This window comes from Calypte anna, chromosome 24 (genome assembly GCF_003957555.1).
Source record: "Calypte anna isolate BGI_N300 chromosome 24, bCalAnn1_v1.p, whole genome shotgun sequence".
NCBI lineage: Eukaryota > Metazoa > Chordata > Aves > Apodiformes > Trochilidae > Calypte > Calypte anna.
Genome location: NC_044269.1, coordinates 6,129,845 through 6,148,347, shown reverse-complemented (window position 1 = coordinate 6,148,347; position 18,503 = coordinate 6,129,845). Strand labels below are relative to the sequence as shown.

The following is an 18,503-nucleotide window of genomic DNA, read 5'->3' as shown; positions in this document are numbered from 1 at the left end:
AGAACACCTGAGATGGGAAATGGTCCCCAGCAAGAGGAATTTCTCACCTAGCAGGACGAGGGATCTATCGTTGCCCCTTGGTTGCATCCCAGCTCTGGGCGGTGTCACTCTTGGCTGGTGGCCTTGTCACTGGGGCTTCCTTGTCAGGCTCCTGGTTCTTAAATAGAAACAGCAGAAAGTTTTCAACTCCTTTGATCCTCAGGACCCTCCCCACAAAGTCTCTTGCTGTGCTTATCTCTAGCTCGGCACCCCAAAATGGAGACCAACCCAAATCCATTCTGCCCTGAGAAATCCTGGGCCATGGGATGGAGGTGGTGCAGCCTGGAAATGTTTACCTTCCCCTCCACACCCCAGGAGGCAGGGCCGACCTCTCCAGCATTGCTTCATCCCCTCTGACCTGATCTGCATCTGCCCCTGCTTTCTCTGGGAGCATCCCTGGACCAGGAGCATCCCTGGACCAGTGCATCCTTGCCCCACCACCCTGCAGAGCAGCTCCCGTCTACACCACTCCTGGAAGAAGGATGGCTCCAGCTTACCCAGCCCCAGGCTAGAAGCACTGATTTCTATAGGGAGGGTCTTAAAAACAACAGTCACAGCAGAAGGGTCAGGATGAAAAGTGGGAAAGGGAGAGGAGACTTTTACATACCTGGAGTGTGCAAAATCTCTGCTGCAATTCCACCCTTGGGGGCTCTGCTGAGAAAGCAGCAGGCAGCTGGAGCCCACCTTTGCTATCCTGCCCTGTGAGGCTCAGCCATAGATCTCCTTTAAAAAAACAGAAAGAAAAAAAAGCAAAAGACAGTCACAGCAAAACAAACAAGTGGGGCTGGCTATCAGCAAGGCCATTTCTGCCCAACTTCTGAGGAGCTGGATCTCCTTCATTAGCAAAAAGGGGCTTCAAGTCCCTCCATGTGCTGGTTACTGCCTGGCTTTAATGGGCAACGAAGTGGTGGCAGAAGATTGCAAACACCTGGAGGGTGTCTAATGGGGAGGAGAACTGGAGGGAAAGCACTTCCCCCTTCACTGGGGAATTTGGAAGCTTTGGGCTCTCTGCTGAGAGTGGGCTTAGAGCTGGGAAGCGAGCAGCATACCCCATGTGAGATCCCCGGGATCCCAGGCTGAGGACCTACTGACCCTGCACCACACCAGTGTGGGGGCTGTGGCCATCCCATCCGTGCTGGCAGCCCTGCCTGCATGAGGTGTTTATTTCATGTCTCGCAGTGTTAAATCACAGCAGACATGCAATTCAGGCAGCACAAGGCTCCGTAATGGGCGGCCTCGGGTACCTGATGGGGCTGGGGCTGGCCAGCAGCTGTGCTGCCAGGGCTCCACCGTGATGCTTTATTGCTTTTGACGCCCTGGATGAGCTCTGAAAGGAGATTCCTGCCTCTCTCTCCTGCCTGCTCTGCATCTGCTGCAGCCAAGGCCTTCCTCCCTGGTCCCCAACCTGGCTGCAGCATCCTGTCCTGCACGGAGCTCAGTGGAGCTCCTGGGATATTGGTGCTATGGGAATGACACCAGCACAGGGCTTGATAAGGGTCCTGATAAGGGCAAGATAGGGCAATGGGGAAGGCTGAGCATCATAAGTAGGGATGTTGAGCATCCCTCATCCCATCCACTCTGTGCTGTTCCTGTGCTTTCCCCACCAGCCAACCAGCACCAGCTGATGTCCACTACTTGCCATCCATAGCACCTGGCTACCCTGGGGGAAAAGCCCTTAATCGAGATGAAAAGCTGAAAAATTTGTTCCAAGACACACAAACAGGGACTGAGACTCTACCAGCAAAACATCACAATGTTTTAGGGGATGAGTGGCTCCTCCAGCAGCTCCATAGCCTCAGGGAGGGTTTTCCATTCCAGCACCGAGATGCTGTGGGCAGGGGGCACAGGGATGAGCAGCAGGAAGCCCCAGATGCCAAGCACTTCGATTCCCAGAAAAGCAATTACAGTGTGGCAGATTACAGGCCTAATAAAATCCCATTACGCCATTTCGGAAAGTAAATCTGATCCGGGCGCTGCCGATTGATATCACCAGCCCTGCAGAACGTCCTGCAAGAGCCTCCCACCCGCAATATGAAGCCCTAATAGATCACGCTAATTAGATATCCAATAACAGGAGGGCTGATAGGAACTACATTAAAATCTCTTTAAGATGAAGATGTAAAACCCAAGGGAGAAAACTCAGAGTTAATGATGCTGGAGCAGAGGCTCCACTGGAGCAGCCCTGTCCCCTCGGCTGCACCCTGCCCTTCATGGGCACACGTCCGGGGGAGAGGGGCAGGGTCCCCAGCGCCGCCGCGGCGCTGCCCGTGATTCCCATCTCCCAGATTCAATAAGGTGAACCAGCTCGGAGCTGCCTGCACTCCCCGGGAGGTGACTTGCCAGCCGCTAACGGAGCCAAGAAATCAAATTAGTGGCGGCTCTGCTCTCGCTCGCTGCCTGACACGGCTGCTGGCAGCCGAGGGGAGTTCATCAGGCTGCGCACTAATTCTTATCTCGTTTAAGTGACTCCACGCTGCCAGCTGATGCAATTTGTTCCGTGCCGCCGCGGGCTCCAGGCTCTGCCCACCGCTTCCCCGGCACTTCCAGCAGCTTCACAGGCATCTGCAACACAGACAAACACAGACACTAGTACACAAACATATCTGATTACAGGGGAGGGGGCTGGGGGGAAAGTCCCCTGCCAGGTAGAGGGACCTTGGCCAGCATCAAGGACATGATGCTGTGACACAGAAGGAAGGATGCTGCACAGGGCACCGGTGAACATGTTTTTGCTTTTGATCATATGGGACCAGCCTTCACTCATGGTCCTGTTTTCCCAAAGGTGCTACATATTTGGGAAGGTTGGTAAAAAAGCTGTCGTGCTGAATTTGCAGGCAAATGCAAATTTCTGTACTGAAAACAGCCTCTGGTCTGGGACCTAGGTTGGAGGGGGCTGAGGAATCTTTGCTTACCCCAGGTATGTGCTGACTACCACCTGCATCTGCCACCGTGGTACCTCCAGACTGACCATCTGTTCTCCCCAGTTCAAGCCCATCCCCAGCTAGGGCTGTGTCCCTGTCATCTCCCTGGACACACAGCCCATCTCGGAGAGTTCCCCCCGACTTTTCCACTGCTGATGATCTCCTGGCCCTTGCGGCATCCCTCTCTCCCACTCCTCCTGCACACAAGCACAAGTCTTTGCCCCCCAAAACCTCCTTTCCCATGGCTCAATGCCTGGCAAGGGGATGGGGAGCCCCAGGGGAGCCAGGGGGCGGGCTGGGTGGGTTCCTCTCCCATCCTCCCAGCCTGAAACTTGATGCAGCGGCAGAGGCTGATTGCCAGATTAATTGGGCGTTCTCAAAAAGCGGCGGCGAAGGGAAAGCGAGGATGGAGCTGTGGCAGCCTCCCCTCCGGGGCTCACCACACCACTGGACCAGGGAGGATCCACCACGGCACCCACCATGCTCAGGATGCTCCTGGCCCTGCTGTTGCTCGCCTGGACATTGCAGAGCCCAGGTAAGGCAAGGGGCCCGAGGCAGGGGTGGGACAGAGCAGATGCTCCCTGCACCCAAATGCACCTCCTGAGGCCTGGGCAGCTCAGGCTGCTGCTCACCAGGACCTTAATGCTATGGAAAACAGCATACCTGCAAGAAGCTAGGGCTGGGGAACCTCTCCTGTCAGTGCCCTTGCCAGGGATGCAGGGTGTGATGCTGTGTTCAACCGGCTCCATGCCATGGGCCCATGGGAAAGGGGTTCCCCAGCACTGCAGGGGCATGCAGGGTTCCAGCCCTGTGGGAAGAGAAAGAGCCAGGTGATCCCCTACCTTCACTTCTTGGTCTGGCAGCTGATGCCTGGTCATCGCACCAGGCAGATTTCTCTGATACATTTCCTCCCTCCTAAGGCAGAGCAGGGTTTCAGGGATGGCAGCCTGCAGAAACAATGCTGTGCTGCTGGTTTGTAATCTCAGCTTTGCACAGCACAAACCAAGCTGCTAGGGTATTCCCGAGCAATGGGTATTATTCTTCCCATTTAACCTTCCTGGGAAATAATAGGAAAAAATCCTTTCTGGCAGGCTTGTAACTCAGGTCAGATAGACAGCCCCTGTCCTTGGGACAGTGTTCCTCACTCCAAACTCTCCTCCACAGTCACCATGGTGAAGCTGGCAGCAGAGGAGGGGGACCAAGGGTGCTCCCACTGAATGATGCCGGGGTAAGAGGGCAGGAAGGTTGGTGCAGATGTACCAAGGCTGTGTCCATCTGTGCCAGGTGAGCTGTCGGCAGAGCTCTGGGGCTGGGATCCATAGCAAAGGCAGGGAGTATCCAGGCCAGTCAGCCCAGTGCTCCCTCCACACAACCAGAGCATCCCAACCCACAGCAACCCCTCCAAGGGGCTGAGGCTGCTGGTTTTTGGGTTCTTTTTCCAGCTTAAAAGATAAATTAAAGTTCCCTTCCTGTCAGCTTTTCCCTGAATCCTGCAGATGTATCCCAATTAGTCCCTTTCATTATGTGGGAATCGGGCTCCAGGGCTGGGCATGCTACAGAGCAAAGCAATGGCTGGAGCTCCGCTGCCCTGGCTTATCCATGACATCACTGGTTGCCTGGCGGTGAGGACATGGGTACCCAAGGGGTTTCCACAGGGAGGCAACCCTAAGATCCCTAATAAATAGCAGGATCCTTAATAAATAGCAGGATCCCTAATAAATACCAAGGTCTCTAATGCATGCAGTTAGCACCCAGCTCATCTCTGACTTCCACCCCCTGCACAGCACAAAAATGCCCCTGCAAGGAGCCAGCAGTTGGACACTCACTTGGGGGACAGTAAGTCCCTCACCATCCCCTGCTGCCACTGTCCAGGTGAGGTGGAAGATAGCAGCCCTGCCCTCCAAGGCCTGGGGAAGGGTCACAGCCCCACAGCAGAAGACATTAAGAACATGTTATGTGATGGTTCTGACAGTTCTGTTTTCCACCAGGATTTTCCTATTTAAGTTTGATGGGAAACCACAATGAGTCAGTGCAGGCTGTCAGCCAGCAGCATCCCATGGTTCATGGCACACCCCTGGTGTGGGCAGCCCCCTGTCTCTCTCTCTCCATCCATCCCTTCCTCCCTCCTCTGCAGGTACCCAGCCCAGGGCCCAGATGCTGGAGCCCACCGAGCCTGCCCTGCGCCGCCTGTCCCACCATCTCCTTGCCCACTACCAGAAGGGCACCCGCCCTGTGCGGGACTGGCGGACGACCACCACTGTGGCCATTGACCTCATGGTCTATGCCATCCTCAGCGTGGTGAGTCCTCAGCTCCCCCACGCGCTGTGCTCCTGGCATGGCACCCTCTGCGTCTTCCAGAATATCAACAGCATCTCCTCTTCTTCCTGCAGGATGAAAAGAACCAGGTGCTGACCACCTACATCTGGTACAGGCAGGTGAGCAGATGATTCCACAGAAACCTGTCCCCCCTTTTTCTAGCCCCCCACTCTGGGGTCGAGCCCTCCTGCAAATGCAGGTTGTCTCAGAGTAGAGGAGTGCAGTAAGGACCAACCTGTCCCAGGTTGTGGCCAGATCTCTGTGGGGCAGGAAACTTCAGGTTCAGTGTTCATGCTTCACATTTTGCACCACTGGGTGGTGGGATTGCTGCAAGACCAGAATGTCCTCCCTCCTGTGGCTGACTCCAGAGATTGGTTCCTGTGGCAGGGTGCTGGCGTGAGCCAGGGTCCTGGTGGGATGAAGGGGATGGAGGGGCTTCCCCTCCAAGCCCGTCTCCCTTGTCCCCAGCACTGGACGGATGAGTTCCTTCAGTGGGACCCGGCGCACTTCGACAACCTGACACAGATCTCCCTCCCTGCCGAGAGCATCTGGGTGCCCGACATCCTCATCAACGAGTTGTGAGTGAGGCAAGACCCTCGGGCGTGGGGAGGGGAGTAGGGTGCGGCAGGGGCCCGGGCCCCCTCGCCCACCGCGGGCACGAGCCGCCCGTGCTTTGTATTCCCGGCACAGAGCTGGCAGCGCTGGGCGAGCCGCAGATGGGGACCGGCTCGGCAGTTGGGCCGCTTCCAGCGCTGGCTAACTGCAACCGACCGTAATTACCCGCGCCGTGCCGGGGGTGGGATCCAGATAGCTGGAGAAAGGCTTTGTGAAGGCAGCACAATGCGAGGGCAGCTGCAGAACGGCCGGCCCTTCCCACGATGCCAGCCGGCGTCCTTCCCACTCTGCTGGGATATAAGGTGCTCCCTCCCGGCTCCAGAGAGACCCTGGAAAAGGACACAAATGCTGCTTGGGTAGAGGGCAGTGTCCCAGGCAGCACGGAGGTGGTGCCCGGTAGGAACTGCTAAAAAAGCAGCGTGGGGAGTAAACCCCAGCCCAGGGCCCCTGTTCAGAGCACTCCTTAGCCCTGCTCTCTGTCCCTCGTGTCCCCAGCGTGGATGTTGGAAGGTCGCCCCGTGTCCCTTATGTCTACGTCAGCCACCACGGGGAGGTGCAGAACCTTAAACCCATCCAGGTGATGACCGCCTGCAGCCTGGACATTTACAACTTCCCCTTCGATGTCCAGAACTGCTCGCTCACCTTCACCAGCTGGCTGCACCACAGTGAGTGCGGGGGCTCGGGGGAGCGGGCAGACCTCGGCGGGCCGGAGCTCTGTGCAGAAGGCAGCTCGCCCCTCTAGATGGCCCCAGCGGACCGGGGATGTATGAAGGGAGGGCAGGCGCCCTGCCCGGCTGGAGCGGCTGGCAGCTGCCCGTGCACCCCTGGGTTCTCATCTCTGCTCTATCCCCAGTCCATGACATCAACCTCTCGCTGTGGCGGCAGCCAGACCTGGTCAAGTTCGACCGTAGTGTCTTCATGAACCAGGGTGAGTGGGAGCTGCTCTACGTCCTCACCCACTTCCAGGAGTTCAGAGTCAAGAGCAGTGACAGCTACGCTGAGATGAAGTTCTATGTAAGGGTCTTTGGCCACCATGTTGTTCGGGGATGGGGGTCTAGGGAAGGGTTTTGCCACTGTACCTGTCGGCTGATCACACAGCTGCTCCCTGCCATAGTGCTCTTGCCCTTCCTCTGGCATTCTACCATCCTCTCCAGCCTTGGTGGAAAGTTGCACCAGCTCAAGCCCTCATTCAACTCTTCACTGAGCCCTTCCTGTCTCTCTGTCTCACAGGTAGTCATCCGGAGACGCCCCCTCTTCTACACCGTCAGCTTGCTGCTCCCCAGCATCTTCCTGATGGTCATGGACATTGTGGGCTTCTACCTGCCTCCCAACAGCGGCGAGAGAGTCTCTTTCAAGATCACCCTTCTGCTGGGCTACTCGGTTTTCCTCATCATTGTATCTGACACGCTGCCAGCTACTGCTGTTGGCACCCCCTTGATAGGTACAGCTCAGCAGGAGCTGATGCTCCCCATGAAGAGCACGGGGAGCTGGGCAGGGAGGACTCTCCAGTACCAGGCTTTGTGCATAGTCCTTTGCAGGCCACTCACCTCACTGACATCCCCATAGGCATCTACTTCGTGGTGTGCATGGCGCTGCTGGTCATCAGCCTGACAGAGACCATTCTCATTGTGCGTCTGGTGCACAAGCAAGACCTGCAGCCCCACGTCCCACACTGGGTGAAGCACTTGCTGCTGGAACAAGCCCCCATCCTGCTCTGCATCCGCGACAAGAAGAAATTCAGCCAGAGCAGGCCACAGAGCTCTGACATCTCCAGGCAGGTGGAGAACACAGACAGCACAGGTGAGGACTGCCCACCCACAGGGACCCCTGCTCCCCCTCTGGGGTGATTTCTCACACTGACCTCTCTCCATCTTGCAGCCAATCTGAACCCCTACAGCTGTGAGGACCCCCGTGAGTGTGAGGTGGTAGGGGGCACGAGACCCCCAGGGGAAGGGTCCCCACTGGCGCATGGCCTCCTGCGTGAGGTCACCGCCATCCGCCAGTTCCTGGAGAAACGTGAGGAGTTCCGTGATGTGGCCCGCGAGTGGCTCCAAGTGGGCTATGTCTTGGACATCCTGCTCTTCCGAGCCTACCTGTTGGCTGTCCTGGCCTATACCATCACTCTGGGCACCCTCTGGTCGGTGTGGCGGGATGCCTGAGCAGCGCCCAACACAGGGGGGGGAGGGGGAGGGTGGGAAGGTGGGACCCCCAACCCTGCCTCGCTCCTCGATGAGGGGCTGGCCGGGGTTTCACCACCTTCCCTCTAACTCTATGGGAGGTGGACACAGAGGCAGAACTAAGACCGCTTCCCCCAACCCTCTCTGCAACCCTCGCGCGATGCTCCCCCGCCCCCACCAGCGGCTCCCGTTTCAGCACCGAGGACAGCGCCCGCCCGGTCCCGCCCCGCCCGCGCACACAGGGGGTCCCGTCCCCAATGCCGGGGGGGGTGTGGGCGTCCCCGCTGATCCAGGGGGTGACCCAAAGAGTCCCCGCTACACCGTGGAGTCCCCAGTGCCCCAAAGGGTTCCCCCTGCCCCTGAATGCCCATTGAATCACGGGCCCTTGTCTGCCTGGGCGTCCCCCATGCTCCCAGCGCTGCTGTTCCTCACCCTGGATACCCCATGTAAGACCCCACCTCTATGCATGAAGAACCAAGGGCCACATGCCTGTGTCCCCTCCTCGTTACCCCCTGGGCCTTTATTCCACCCCCATCACCTCTGCACATGCTTGCCCAGCAGATCCCCATCACGCTCCTGCGCAGCAAACCGGGAGAGAACCAGTGCTGGCTGATGACAACCAGGTAGCAAACGGATTGGCTGTGTGGGGACAGGGTGCTGGGAGACCCACCGGGTCCCCAAATACTACCACGTCTTGGTCTATCCCTCTCCACTGGCTGCATCCCAGCAGTGGGACTGAGCGCCAAGTGCCTGAGTGAATCTGCCCCAGGCAGCACCTACTCTTGGTTCTACGTTGGTGGGCTCAGAGGGTTCACAGTAGAAACACTAACTGTATTTTTGGGGTGGTCCCTGGCCCTGCTGCACTTGCCCAAGACCCTGCAAAGGTGCACCTTGCTCTTCATGCTGGAAACGTACCTGAGCAACCAGTGCAGGCTCCCCAATCCTGGGAAGTGCTGGAGACGCTGTGGCTCTCCTCCGTCCCCAAGCCCACCAGTCCTGGAGCAAGGGCCCCACTTGCTGCCCTGAAGCCATCACCTGCAGGAAAACTACTCACTGAGTGATGGGGCTGAGGACGGGTGGAGTGGGCTCCCATTGCTGCTGGCCTCTGCTAATGTGCCGATGGTTGGTAAGTGGCTGCCTATTGATGAGGTGTCCAGCTAAAGAGTTGGCGAGACACTAAATCAGCCCATTGATCGTACTGAGATCGATGGTGCTACAGACCTGATCACTGCAGCGGGCAATTAACACCCTCTGGAATGAGCCGCTTTCGTGTAACATCAAACGCTCCAACAGACAAATCCAATGGGCCCATTGACCCAGGCACACGCTCAAGGAGATGGGGCAGCAAGATCCCTGCCTTCACCATCCCTCTCCTGTCCAATGAGATCCTGGCTGCCCCTCAGGGACCCACTATGGGATGCTCACCTGTGGAGACCATCGGCAGCCACACAGTCCTTGTCCTTCCCTGCACTAAGGAGCCATCTCTCACCCAACCCCTCGCGTGGCTCAGAGGTCCTTCCCCTTTGGAAGCAGAGGCTTCAGGAAAAGCTCCAGGTTCTCCCTTTGTCCTCTCGCTGCTTTGGAAAGTGCTGCATGTGGGGAAAAAGTTCCAGGCGTCTCTCCCAGAGGAGCCTGGATATTCCTCTTAAAAAAAAAAAGAAAAAAAAATCAATAAATCTGAATTTAATCTACTAATAAAGGCTTAATGAGGACATAATGTTGATAGAACAGAACATTGTTGCAGTATAATCACTCCCAGCTGCCGCAAGTGTGCAGACAAAGGCCCAGCCCTGCACCCATAGCTGTTATTCTACTCATCTTTATCCTGGCCAGGGCCACATGTCCCCCAACCAGGACATGCACCCAGTGGGGTGCAGGACCAACACTCCCCCCTCAAAAGCTCCCCACAAAAGCTGTGCTGTGGAGACCACCACCAGGACCTTGCATGGACACACAGCCCCCAAAACACACCATGACCCACATCAACCACCCCTGGAGAGAAACGAGGGGTGCTCTGTACCCCGTGACTCCCACCATGCTGTCATTAATGTCCAAGTGCCCTGCAGCACCCTGCTTGGGGGACAGCACCTGGGGGGCACCACAACACCCACCACATGGTGGTTTGCTGCAGCAGGAGCAGGGTGCAGATGCTGATGAAGTTGGGTAAATAAATCCAGGAGTTGTGAGCTCAGCACCAAGCAATCATCAGGGGTTGCAGGGTCTTGAGTGTTCACTTTCATCTCGGTGAACCCACTCTATTACCAGCCCATGGAGACACTGGCACCCCCAGGGAGGGATTGGGGATGGGACCTCCCAAACTCACCACCATGGGTCCCCACACTGCATCTTTCCTCCTCCTCCTCTTCACAGCAGGCACAGGAATGGGAGACAGCAGGCCGAGACAACGGAATTAACTTTATTGGTTGTTTTTTGTTTGTTTGTTTTCTAACTGCAGATTCAAGGTATACAACTGAACATTGCTATTTTCCTTATGAGACTTATAAATAAAAATACAAAAAATGTTCACTACAAAAAAATCTACCGTTAGTAGGATGTAAAAAATATTCTCTTTGCTATAGAAGGCACAAACTTCACTTAGTGACACATGGAGAGAAAAAACCTGCAGCAGTATATTTTTTTTTTTTTTTTTTTAAATCTTTCAGAAACACAGAATTCTTACAAAGAAATGTATCTGAATCTACACAGGACAAAGGCAGATGTGGAGAGCTGCAACTAGGAGACACCACAACTGGGGTTGGTTTTTTTTGTTTGTTTTGTTTTTTGGTTTTTTTTTTCTTTTTTTCTTTTTTTTTTTTTTTTCAGGTAACTTTTATCTAACGGCATCTGTGGCTAGAGGACAGAGAGGACTCGCAAGCAGAACTGCAAGGAAGCAAAGGGCGAGGGGAGACAGGAAATCATACAAAAAACCCAAAACAAAACCAAAACCCAACAAAATTAAAATAAAATAGGAGCCAACAGATACTCTGAGAAGCCGAGGGGGAACGTGGGCACCTTCCAGGAGGTGCTGAGGTAGACGGAACGAGGACAGCAACAGACCCGAACCACGAGCGGCAACACAGAGCGAGGGGACGGCGGGCGGGTGCTCACGACACCGACACGAGGCGGGAAGAGGGGCCCGGCGCCCCACCAGGCGCTTGGTCCTCACGGCGAGCATACACATATATATAATATATATATATATATATATATATGGCGGGGCGGCAGGGCTGCGCCACGGCCAAGGGCTGCGGGGATGTGCAGCACCAGCATTGCTCCCGGCACCACCACGGGGGGGACAGGAGGTTAAAGCAAAAAAAGCCACATGAGCTTGGCTACGTGCTCCACGGCTGGCAGCCACCGTGTGCGTGTGCCAGAAATTGCAGCAACTTTCCATGTCAAAAAAAAGTTTTATGGTTTTTTAAATTTTTTTTCCTTTTTTTTTTTTTCCCTTTTTTTTTTTTTCCTCCTTAGGCACAACAATTAAACAAGCCATTCTCCACAGCCACATCCCAGATTGTACAACTTGTGCGGAGCAGCAAGGGGCGCGCACTCACACACGCACACACACACACATGCACACCACACACACGTGTGCGAAACTGGACCGGGTTGCACTGGAGGACGCTGCATCCACATCCCTGCTTGGCACTGGCAGCAGTGGGACAGGCTGTGCCAGGACCCCCAGACCCAGCCAAGGGGGTGGTCAGCATCCTCTGACCCACATCCAAGCAGTGTCCCAAGACCCCCAACTCTTTCCCCCCAACACTTTTCAACCAAATGCAGCAAAATGACAAAAAAAAAAAAAAAAAAAAATAGCAAGCCACGGGCACCGCAGAGGATAGCAACAGTGGAGGCCGCCCCTGCAAGAGGAAAAACACAACAAAAACAAACACAAGAGGTAGCTTCAGAACTTATGCCCCTGGCCCCATGGGGCCAGGCAAAAAATACCAGTTTTGGTAAAGGATAATGCACAATGGGAGGCCAGCAGGGACAAGGCTGCCACGCCGGCCCTCTGCACGCCCCCAAATCAATAAAAGCTCATGAGGTCACAAAAAAACGAGGTAATTTCAAGTAAAATGTGCTAAATGCGGAAATATTCCAAAAGAAAGTTAAAAAAACCCCTCAACAAATGAAAAGCAAAAAAACCCAAAAACCAAAACAACTGGCAAGTGAAGCCACCTGCCACTGGGCACCTCTCACTCAGGGGCTGAGCAAAAATCCAGGCTTGGCATCTTCTGCTGCCACAAACAACCAGAAGACCATGGATCCCCCCCGGGGAATTGGGAGCTCTGGCACCAACCATGCATCACCAAAATGGCCACGTCTCCCCCCAGGGGTTTCACCCTCACCCCTGGGAAGGCAGAGAGGAAGGAAATGCATAGAGGTTGGGGAAGGTGGCACCTCAGAGTGCCCCCTTATGCCCACCTGGCCCCCAGCTGCCTTCCCCAAACCCCCTCTTCCAGCCAGCAACCCCAGCAATGCCCCTGGTTGGTTCCCTGGGTGCCTCTCCCACCTGCGATGCTGCTTTCCAGGAGGGTGGAAGCCCCCCAAAATGGGGGCTGAGCCCCCATGGAGGGCATCATGGTGGGGCCTAAGAGGTGACAGAGAACACCAGAGATGGTGGCCACCCCCAAGCACACCCTCGGGGAAGCACGTCCTTTCCACGTGCTGTTCTGTGTGCGGCGCAGGGGAGAGAGAGCTGCCCACAACAAGGGAGTGAGGGCAGAGGGGAGGGGCGTGTGGGGCTGGAGAAGGGACTGGGGTGTCCTGAGCCCCAGGATGAGCCATGGGATCCTTCCAGCAAGAAGCAACGAACGAGAACCGCAAACAAATAAGGCGGTGGACGCTGCGGGTTGAGTGGTGGGTTTGTTTTTTTTTGCCCAGTCCTCTGGCGCTTGGCTCTGCCACCCCTGTGCCTCCTCCCTCAGACATAGCAGAGGTAGAGATAGGTCTTCTCTATCCGCCAGTCGGTGGGGATCTCCTCCGGCTTGTGGCCCTTCATGTGCTTCTGCATGGCAGAGAGGCTGGGGCAGTACTCCAGGCAGATGGTGCACTGGTAGGGGGAAGCACCATTGTGGGTCCGGAGGTGTTTGATCATGGCCGAGTAGTCCCGGGAGCGCTGGTGGCACAGCTTGCACTCGAAGGGCTTCTCGCCTGTGGGAGATGATGATGATTAACCACCCGGCATTGGTGCTGCTATGGCTGGCAATCAGAAAAACTCATCTCCCTGCCAATCCCACAGACAGGGGAAGGGTTGGGACCACCAGAGACCCCCCCCCCAGCACGTACCTGTGTGAACCCGGTAGTGGGTCTCCAGCTGGTGCTTGAGGCTGAACTTTTTGCCACAGCCATTGCACTCGTAGGGCTTCTCACCAGTGTGGATGCGCTTGTGGCCCTTGAGCGTGCTCTCGTCACGGAAGCAGCTGCCACAGAACTCGCACTCATAGGGGTGGTCGCCTGCAAGCACACACAGGTCAGAGCCACCAAATCTCCACAAAAACAGCCCCTGGCCCAGCACCAGTGACGATGGGAACAGAGCATCCCAGTCATCCCAGCACTGCAGTCCCCACAGACGCTCAGGCCCACAGCAGGGTGACCCCCCTGCCACCCCTTCCCAGGGCTCTCCCCTGGCATCACTGATACAGACCGAGCCCCAGATGGCTCCAGACTGGACAGCTGATAAATGAACTCCGGTTTGGCACCAAAGGCAGAAGGATTTGAAGGAAAGGTGAGGGCTCCAGCTACTTATTTATTACAGCCGCGAAGGCAAGGACAATAAAGATAGATTGATCGTCCGAGACTTTGTTCATGAATATTTAAATATTACTGATTTGTCTTGTCACTGTAATTACAATTTCTCTGTGCTGCATATCCTACAAGCACAGTTTATGGTAAAGAATGGCCAACTGTATTTCACTTGTCCTGCTGCAGATGTGCGGAGCTGCCAAGCGTGTAATGTTCCCTGCATTTCATACATTTTCTTCAGCTGTGAAGGCTTAAGTCATCCACAATGACCTACGTTTTTTCATTATCCCTGTGTCAAACTGCACTCGTGCCTGGGCATAAATTGTCCTTCTTGTTATATACTCACATGCCTGTGCTTTCACTTCCTCTCTACAATGATATTTTACTCTCCCCATGTGCCGCAACTGAGACTTGCAGCCCCCACCGTGGCTGCTGGAGGATGAAGGCATGTTCAGAATGCCTTTTCCCCCCTTGAAAGCCAAGGCAGACCATGCCAACCTGCCTTTCACCTCCCCAGTTTCAAATTATCACCATGGGTTCTGATTCCACAGGCTTAGGCAGCAGGAAGCACCTGGTATTCCCATGTGCTCCATTTTTAGGAGAAGCCTCATGCAACCAGGGGTTGGGGGATGTGTGTGCATCCTGCCTCTGGGGTGAAACCAGGCAGTACGATTAACCGCCAGTGATCCTGGGTGGTTTTCCACAGTCAGGAGGGTGGGGCAGGACATGCGCAGCCCTGACCCGCAGCCCAGGTCACCGGATTACCGGCTATAAACGGCTCCAGCGCCCAGTGCTAACGTGCTTAGTGCCAGCACGCGATTCCCATTCCCACGCCAGCACTCCGAACCCAGGCACAGGTGGGGGTCTGTTGGCTACCACTCCCCAGCCCTGGGGTCAGTGGATGGCAGAGGAAAGCTTCACCCGGGGAGGGGCTGTGATGCTTGGTGGGGCTGCGGAGCCCCCTGCTTGTCCCTGACAGGATTTGCTTTCTGCTGCACTGGGGGGTTTGGCAACTGGACCCCAGGGATGGTGACAGCCGGGACCTCTCCCCTGGTCCCACCCAGGGATGCTGGCGGAGAAGCTGAGGACACGGTACGGGTGCTCTGAGGACAGAGCAAGTGGTCATAGCCTGGCTGTCCTGGTGTGCCATAGCACTGAAGCCCTAGCTACACATAGCGCAGGTCACCCTAATCCCATCAGGACCAAGCCCTGGCTGGCGATGTGCACCTCCTGCTGTAAGCCGGGCGGGCAAGATCGCACGTCCCCCAGGGGGCCACGTGTCACCTTTACCGGATCAACTTATTACAGGTGGCTTTTCTTTCCATTTCATTTTTTAACTCCAAACAGCCTCAACCGCAGCCACCTTGATATTTTCAAGACTATTTCACCTCTTTTTTTTAACAAGGGGGGCAGAAGCCTGCCTGAACCCCCCAGCCCTGAGCACGCAGCGCTATGGTACCTGTGTGGGAGCGGAGGTGCCTCTTGAGTGCGGTGTGGCTGGGGAAGGTGCGGTTGCATTCGCTGCAGATGTAGCTGCGCACTCCGGCATGCACCTCCATGTGCTGCTGCAGGGCACTCTGTGTCTGGAACCGCTTCCCGCACAGCAGGCAGAACACTGCCATGTCTGTACCTGCCAGAGGGAGAGACTCAAGTGAGGCACAGCCCAGCACCCCCAGCCCACTGACCCGACAAGGAGCTCCAGGGGTCCCCACTCCCACCCAGCTGCAGGGATGTTCTGGGGGGGACTCCAAGAGCTGTGGAGCTCTGGATGCTGTGGGGTCCCAGTGCTGGGACCTTGGCCTCTCCAGCCCCACAATCCCCAGCCCCACCAGGGAATGCCTGAAGATGGGAGGGGGATTTTATTGCCTTGGAGGCAGCTGGGAGCCCCCACCCTTTGATGCCCAAACATAGGGCAGCTGTGGGGCCATCACCTCAACCCCTGGCACCTGTGGGAGCTGCTGAGCTCTGGGCTTGTGCCAAAACACCCCACAAAGCCACCCCCAGGGAGCAGGGACTGGGGAGCAAGAGGGTGACATGCCCACTGCTCCCCTGCGTGTGGTCCCAAGCCCCTATGCAAGCACAACCTCCATTCTGTGGCCATGGGTGCCAAACCGGCCACGCTGCCACAACAGCAAGCACAGGAAAAAGCACCTGACACTCATACACAAATATCAGACCCTGGTGTTATTAAACAATTTGTTTTCGTTTATGCATAGCTGATTGTTCCAAACCTATGAGTCAGTGCAAATTGTATTACTCAGGGAGATTAAGCAAATAAATACTCGCTTTTTGCAGACAGTAAAATGTGAGGACTAGGGAAATAAAATTATCTAGAAAATTGTATTAGCAATTCATTAGCAGCAGCAAGATGTTCCAGGTAACGAACGGAGCTGCGCCACCTTTAGGAACACCACAGGGGTGGGGACTGCCAAAACCAGCCCTAGGGGGCCCAGTGACCCTGCCAGAGGGGAGCCCACCAGGACCACCACATCATGGGGGCATGAAACCAGCAGGCAGCAGCACTCACCATGGCCATGCCAGCATTGTGTCCCTGCCTGGTGTGTGGGCAGGCAGCAGCTATCAATACTCCTGGAGCAGGATGCTGGGGGCATCCTCCTGACCAGCCCTGACCTCCAGCCTGGGGACAGCCATGCAATGGACATCCTGGAGAGCATCATGCCATCACCCACCCCAGCGTGGTGGCATGCCGTAGCCAACCCTGACCCATGGCTCCAGGATGCAGCAAGAGCCACCAGGAGGGATGCTCAGACCCAGCCTTGGTACAGCACGCAGCAGGCTGCCCTGAAACACTCCTAAATCCCCAAAATCCCAAGTGAAATGGTAATAAAGGAAGCAAGCAAGGCGGCCCCGCACAGGAGCTGCCTTTCTCCCTCCATAGGGATTTATCCCGGGGGGTGCTGGCTTGTGTGCCCCCCACGCAGCTGTAGACAAAACGCTACCAAGACAAAAAATAATCATAAAAAAAAAACCTCGAACGGGCCGTGCAAAGCAAATCCCGAGAGGTATGCGGCCCCGCGGCCCCGGCGGTGACAGCAGGACGGGTCAAAGGTCCCCGGGGCTGAGCCCCCAGCGCCGCGGCCAGCTGCGGAGCGGAGGCCCCGGCCGGCGGGACGCCGGCCTCGATAAATCTGCCGCCAGCAGCCCCCGCTGGGGCTGGGGACAATGGGCTCCTGCGGGGGCGGAGGGCAGGACAATGCCGCCGGGCCGGCGCGCGGGGCCGTAACAAATCCTCCCTGGCACCGTAGGGACCTCATTTGTGAAACTAATTGGCCCCCGCTTGAAAAAAACCTGGGCTGACACCGGCAGCGTTGGCGATGGGACCAGCAGCCTCGTGCATGCACGGGGGGACGCACCCGCCAGGCCAGGGGACGATGCCCTAGGGCTGGGCATCCCCTGCAAAAGGCATTTTTAAATTTTAGCCATTTTTTTTAGGTCATCCATCTGCAAATAAACACACACTGCCGAGGTGGAGGCCACCATAAACTGTCACTGCACCGGCACTCACTGCTCTCCAAGAGCAGAGCACCAGCAGGGTGCCAAGGCTGATGCCAGCCCGGTACGGCAGATGCAGGAGCTGGCCCTGCATTCCAGCACCCAGACAGGAAGACCCAGCCCCAGCACCACCAGCGTGGTTCTCTGGCAGCAAGTGTCACTGTCCCCAGCTCCTATGGGCAGTTTTTTTAAGCTGCAGGTGCAGCAACATTCCATCCTTGGTGAGAGGATGCGAAAGCTCAAGAGAGAGAGCCTGGGGTCATGGCAGTCCCTTCCATAGCCAGGCTTTGGCAAGCAGAGCCACACCAGACAATGCCAGGACTGGAGAGCATCCAAGTGCTCCCACCCGAGAACATCCCTGGGACCCCAGTCGGAGCAGCCCTGAGCCAGCCCTCAACCATCAGAAGAAAAATCACCCCTGATCAAGCAATGCTGCCGCCCCAAAGCAGCAAGAGACGGATTTATTCATTTCCCTGACACTTTAATGGTTTCTCCCCTTTTTGCGGGAAGATGATTACAAATTAAGCAGCATTTAAATGCTTTTTACTGTCAACAATTAAGAGGGGCGAAGGCGGGCGAGCAATTCATTCCCTGGGCAACACAGCGGCTCGCGGCGGGCGCTGCTAGCCCTTCCCTCTACTGTACGCCGCACAATGGCCCCGAGCACACCATTAATTTTGCAGGACATTCAAAAGCAAATTAAAATATAAAAAGCCCCCAGGCACAAAGATAGATACAGAGGGAGGGGCAGCATAGGTCAAGCTCATGGAATTAAAAGTCTTAGCAACTGGGGGGGAGTTTTAAGTGCAGCCCTGTGTGGTGGCCACCTTCGCCCATCCGCCCTGGTTTGGTGTGTCCTGGTGCAGTTTGGTGGCAGATGTCACCAGTGGTGTGGTGACAAAGGGGTCTGGAGGCAGCAGCCAGGGCAGGGTGGGTTTGGGAGAGCTGCATCGTGGGAGGCGGCTTTAGATATCAGTGGGTCTGACATCAGGTTTGCAGGGGATGGATGCTTGCTCCAGGGAGAAAAAAATCTCAGGCCTGGGGTTGCACAGCCCAACTCTCAGGCTGATTCCTGCCAATCCACCATGGCCAGGATGCAAAGACCAGCAAGATGTCACAGGGACATTTGGGGCCTTGCTGCCCTGTCTGGGAATCATGGCAGCATCTACTGAGGAAT

At 56.1% G+C, this 18,503-nt stretch overlaps 3 protein-coding genes across 11 annotated transcripts in view; 1 reads left to right on the top strand and 2 right to left on the bottom strand.

Moving 5' to 3' along the window:
* The window catches only part of USP28 (ubiquitin specific peptidase 28), a 28,434-nt gene extending 22,290 nt beyond the window's left edge, over positions 1 to 6,144 (bottom strand). The window contains exons 1-6 of one of the 3 annotated variants that reach the window (XM_030464823.1): positions 6,057 to 6,144; positions 5,512 to 5,654; positions 5,232 to 5,344; positions 3,624 to 3,768; positions 647 to 2,601; positions 48 to 157 (exon numbers count right to left, since the gene is read on the bottom strand). The gene's annotated coding sequence lies outside the window, so the exon portion shown is untranslated. Of the gene's footprint in view, positions 1 to 47; positions 158 to 646; positions 2,602 to 3,623; positions 4,546 to 5,231; positions 5,345 to 5,511; positions 6,023 to 6,056 lie in introns of those variants that run through there. The other 2 variants (XM_030464822.1, XM_030464824.1) reach the window with 2 other exon arrangements.
* On the top strand, positions 4,649 to 10,168 carry HTR3A (5-hydroxytryptamine receptor 3A). Of its 3 annotated transcripts, XM_030464842.1 has the most exons (8): positions 4,649 to 5,258; positions 5,351 to 5,395; positions 5,745 to 5,854; positions 6,387 to 6,556; positions 6,745 to 6,905; positions 7,122 to 7,332; positions 7,458 to 7,734; positions 7,831 to 10,168. In XM_030464842.1, exons 1-8 carry the CDS (start codon positions 5,115 to 5,117, stop codon positions 8,048 to 8,050), a joined length of 1,338 nt encoding a protein of 445 aa, XP_030320702.1. In that variant the 5' UTR covers positions 4,649 to 5,114; the 3' UTR covers positions 8,051 to 10,168. The 3 variants fall into 3 exon arrangements, with proteins under 3 accessions (XP_030320702.1, XP_030320701.1, XP_030320700.1); XM_030464841.1 differs by lacking the exons at positions 4,649 to 5,258; positions 5,351 to 5,395; positions 5,745 to 5,854 and having other exon boundaries at positions 6,216 to 6,556; positions 6,745 to 7,332; positions 7,458 to 7,691; positions 7,770 to 10,168; XM_030464840.1 differs by lacking the exons at positions 4,649 to 5,258; positions 5,351 to 5,395; positions 5,745 to 5,854 and having other exon boundaries at positions 6,482 to 7,332; positions 7,458 to 7,691; positions 7,770 to 10,168.
* Positions 10,169 to 10,464: 296 nt separating this feature from the next.
* ZBTB16 (zinc finger and BTB domain containing 16) overlaps positions 10,465 to 18,503 on the bottom strand; it is a 45,955-nt gene continuing 37,916 nt past the window's right edge. For all 5 annotated transcript variants that reach the window (XM_030464834.1, XM_030464833.1, XM_030464835.1 and 2 more), the window contains 3 exons: positions 15,273 to 15,443; positions 13,358 to 13,525; positions 10,465 to 13,222 (listed from right to left, as the gene is read on the bottom strand). In XM_030464834.1, the coding sequence (XP_030320694.1) occupies positions 12,993 to 13,222; positions 13,358 to 13,525; positions 15,273 to 15,443 (569 nt within the window). In that variant the 3' untranslated portion in view covers positions 10,465 to 12,992. The remainder of the gene's footprint in view (positions 13,223 to 13,357; positions 13,526 to 15,272; positions 15,444 to 18,503) is intronic.

Excerpts from the sequence above, each read along its gene's own strand:
- HTR3A (XM_030464842.1), top strand. The coding sequence starts at position 5,115 with ATGCTGGAGCCCACCGAGCCTGCCCTGCGCCGCCTGTCCCACCATCTC. Across the intron at positions 6,557-6,744 it reads CACCAGCTGGCTGCACCACA|TCCATGACATCAACCTCTCG; the intron begins GTGAGTGCGGGG and ends CTCTATCCCCAG. Across the intron at positions 7,333-7,457 it reads TGTTGGCACCCCCTTGATAG|GCATCTACTTCGTGGTGTGC; the intron begins GTACAGCTCAGC and ends ACATCCCCATAG.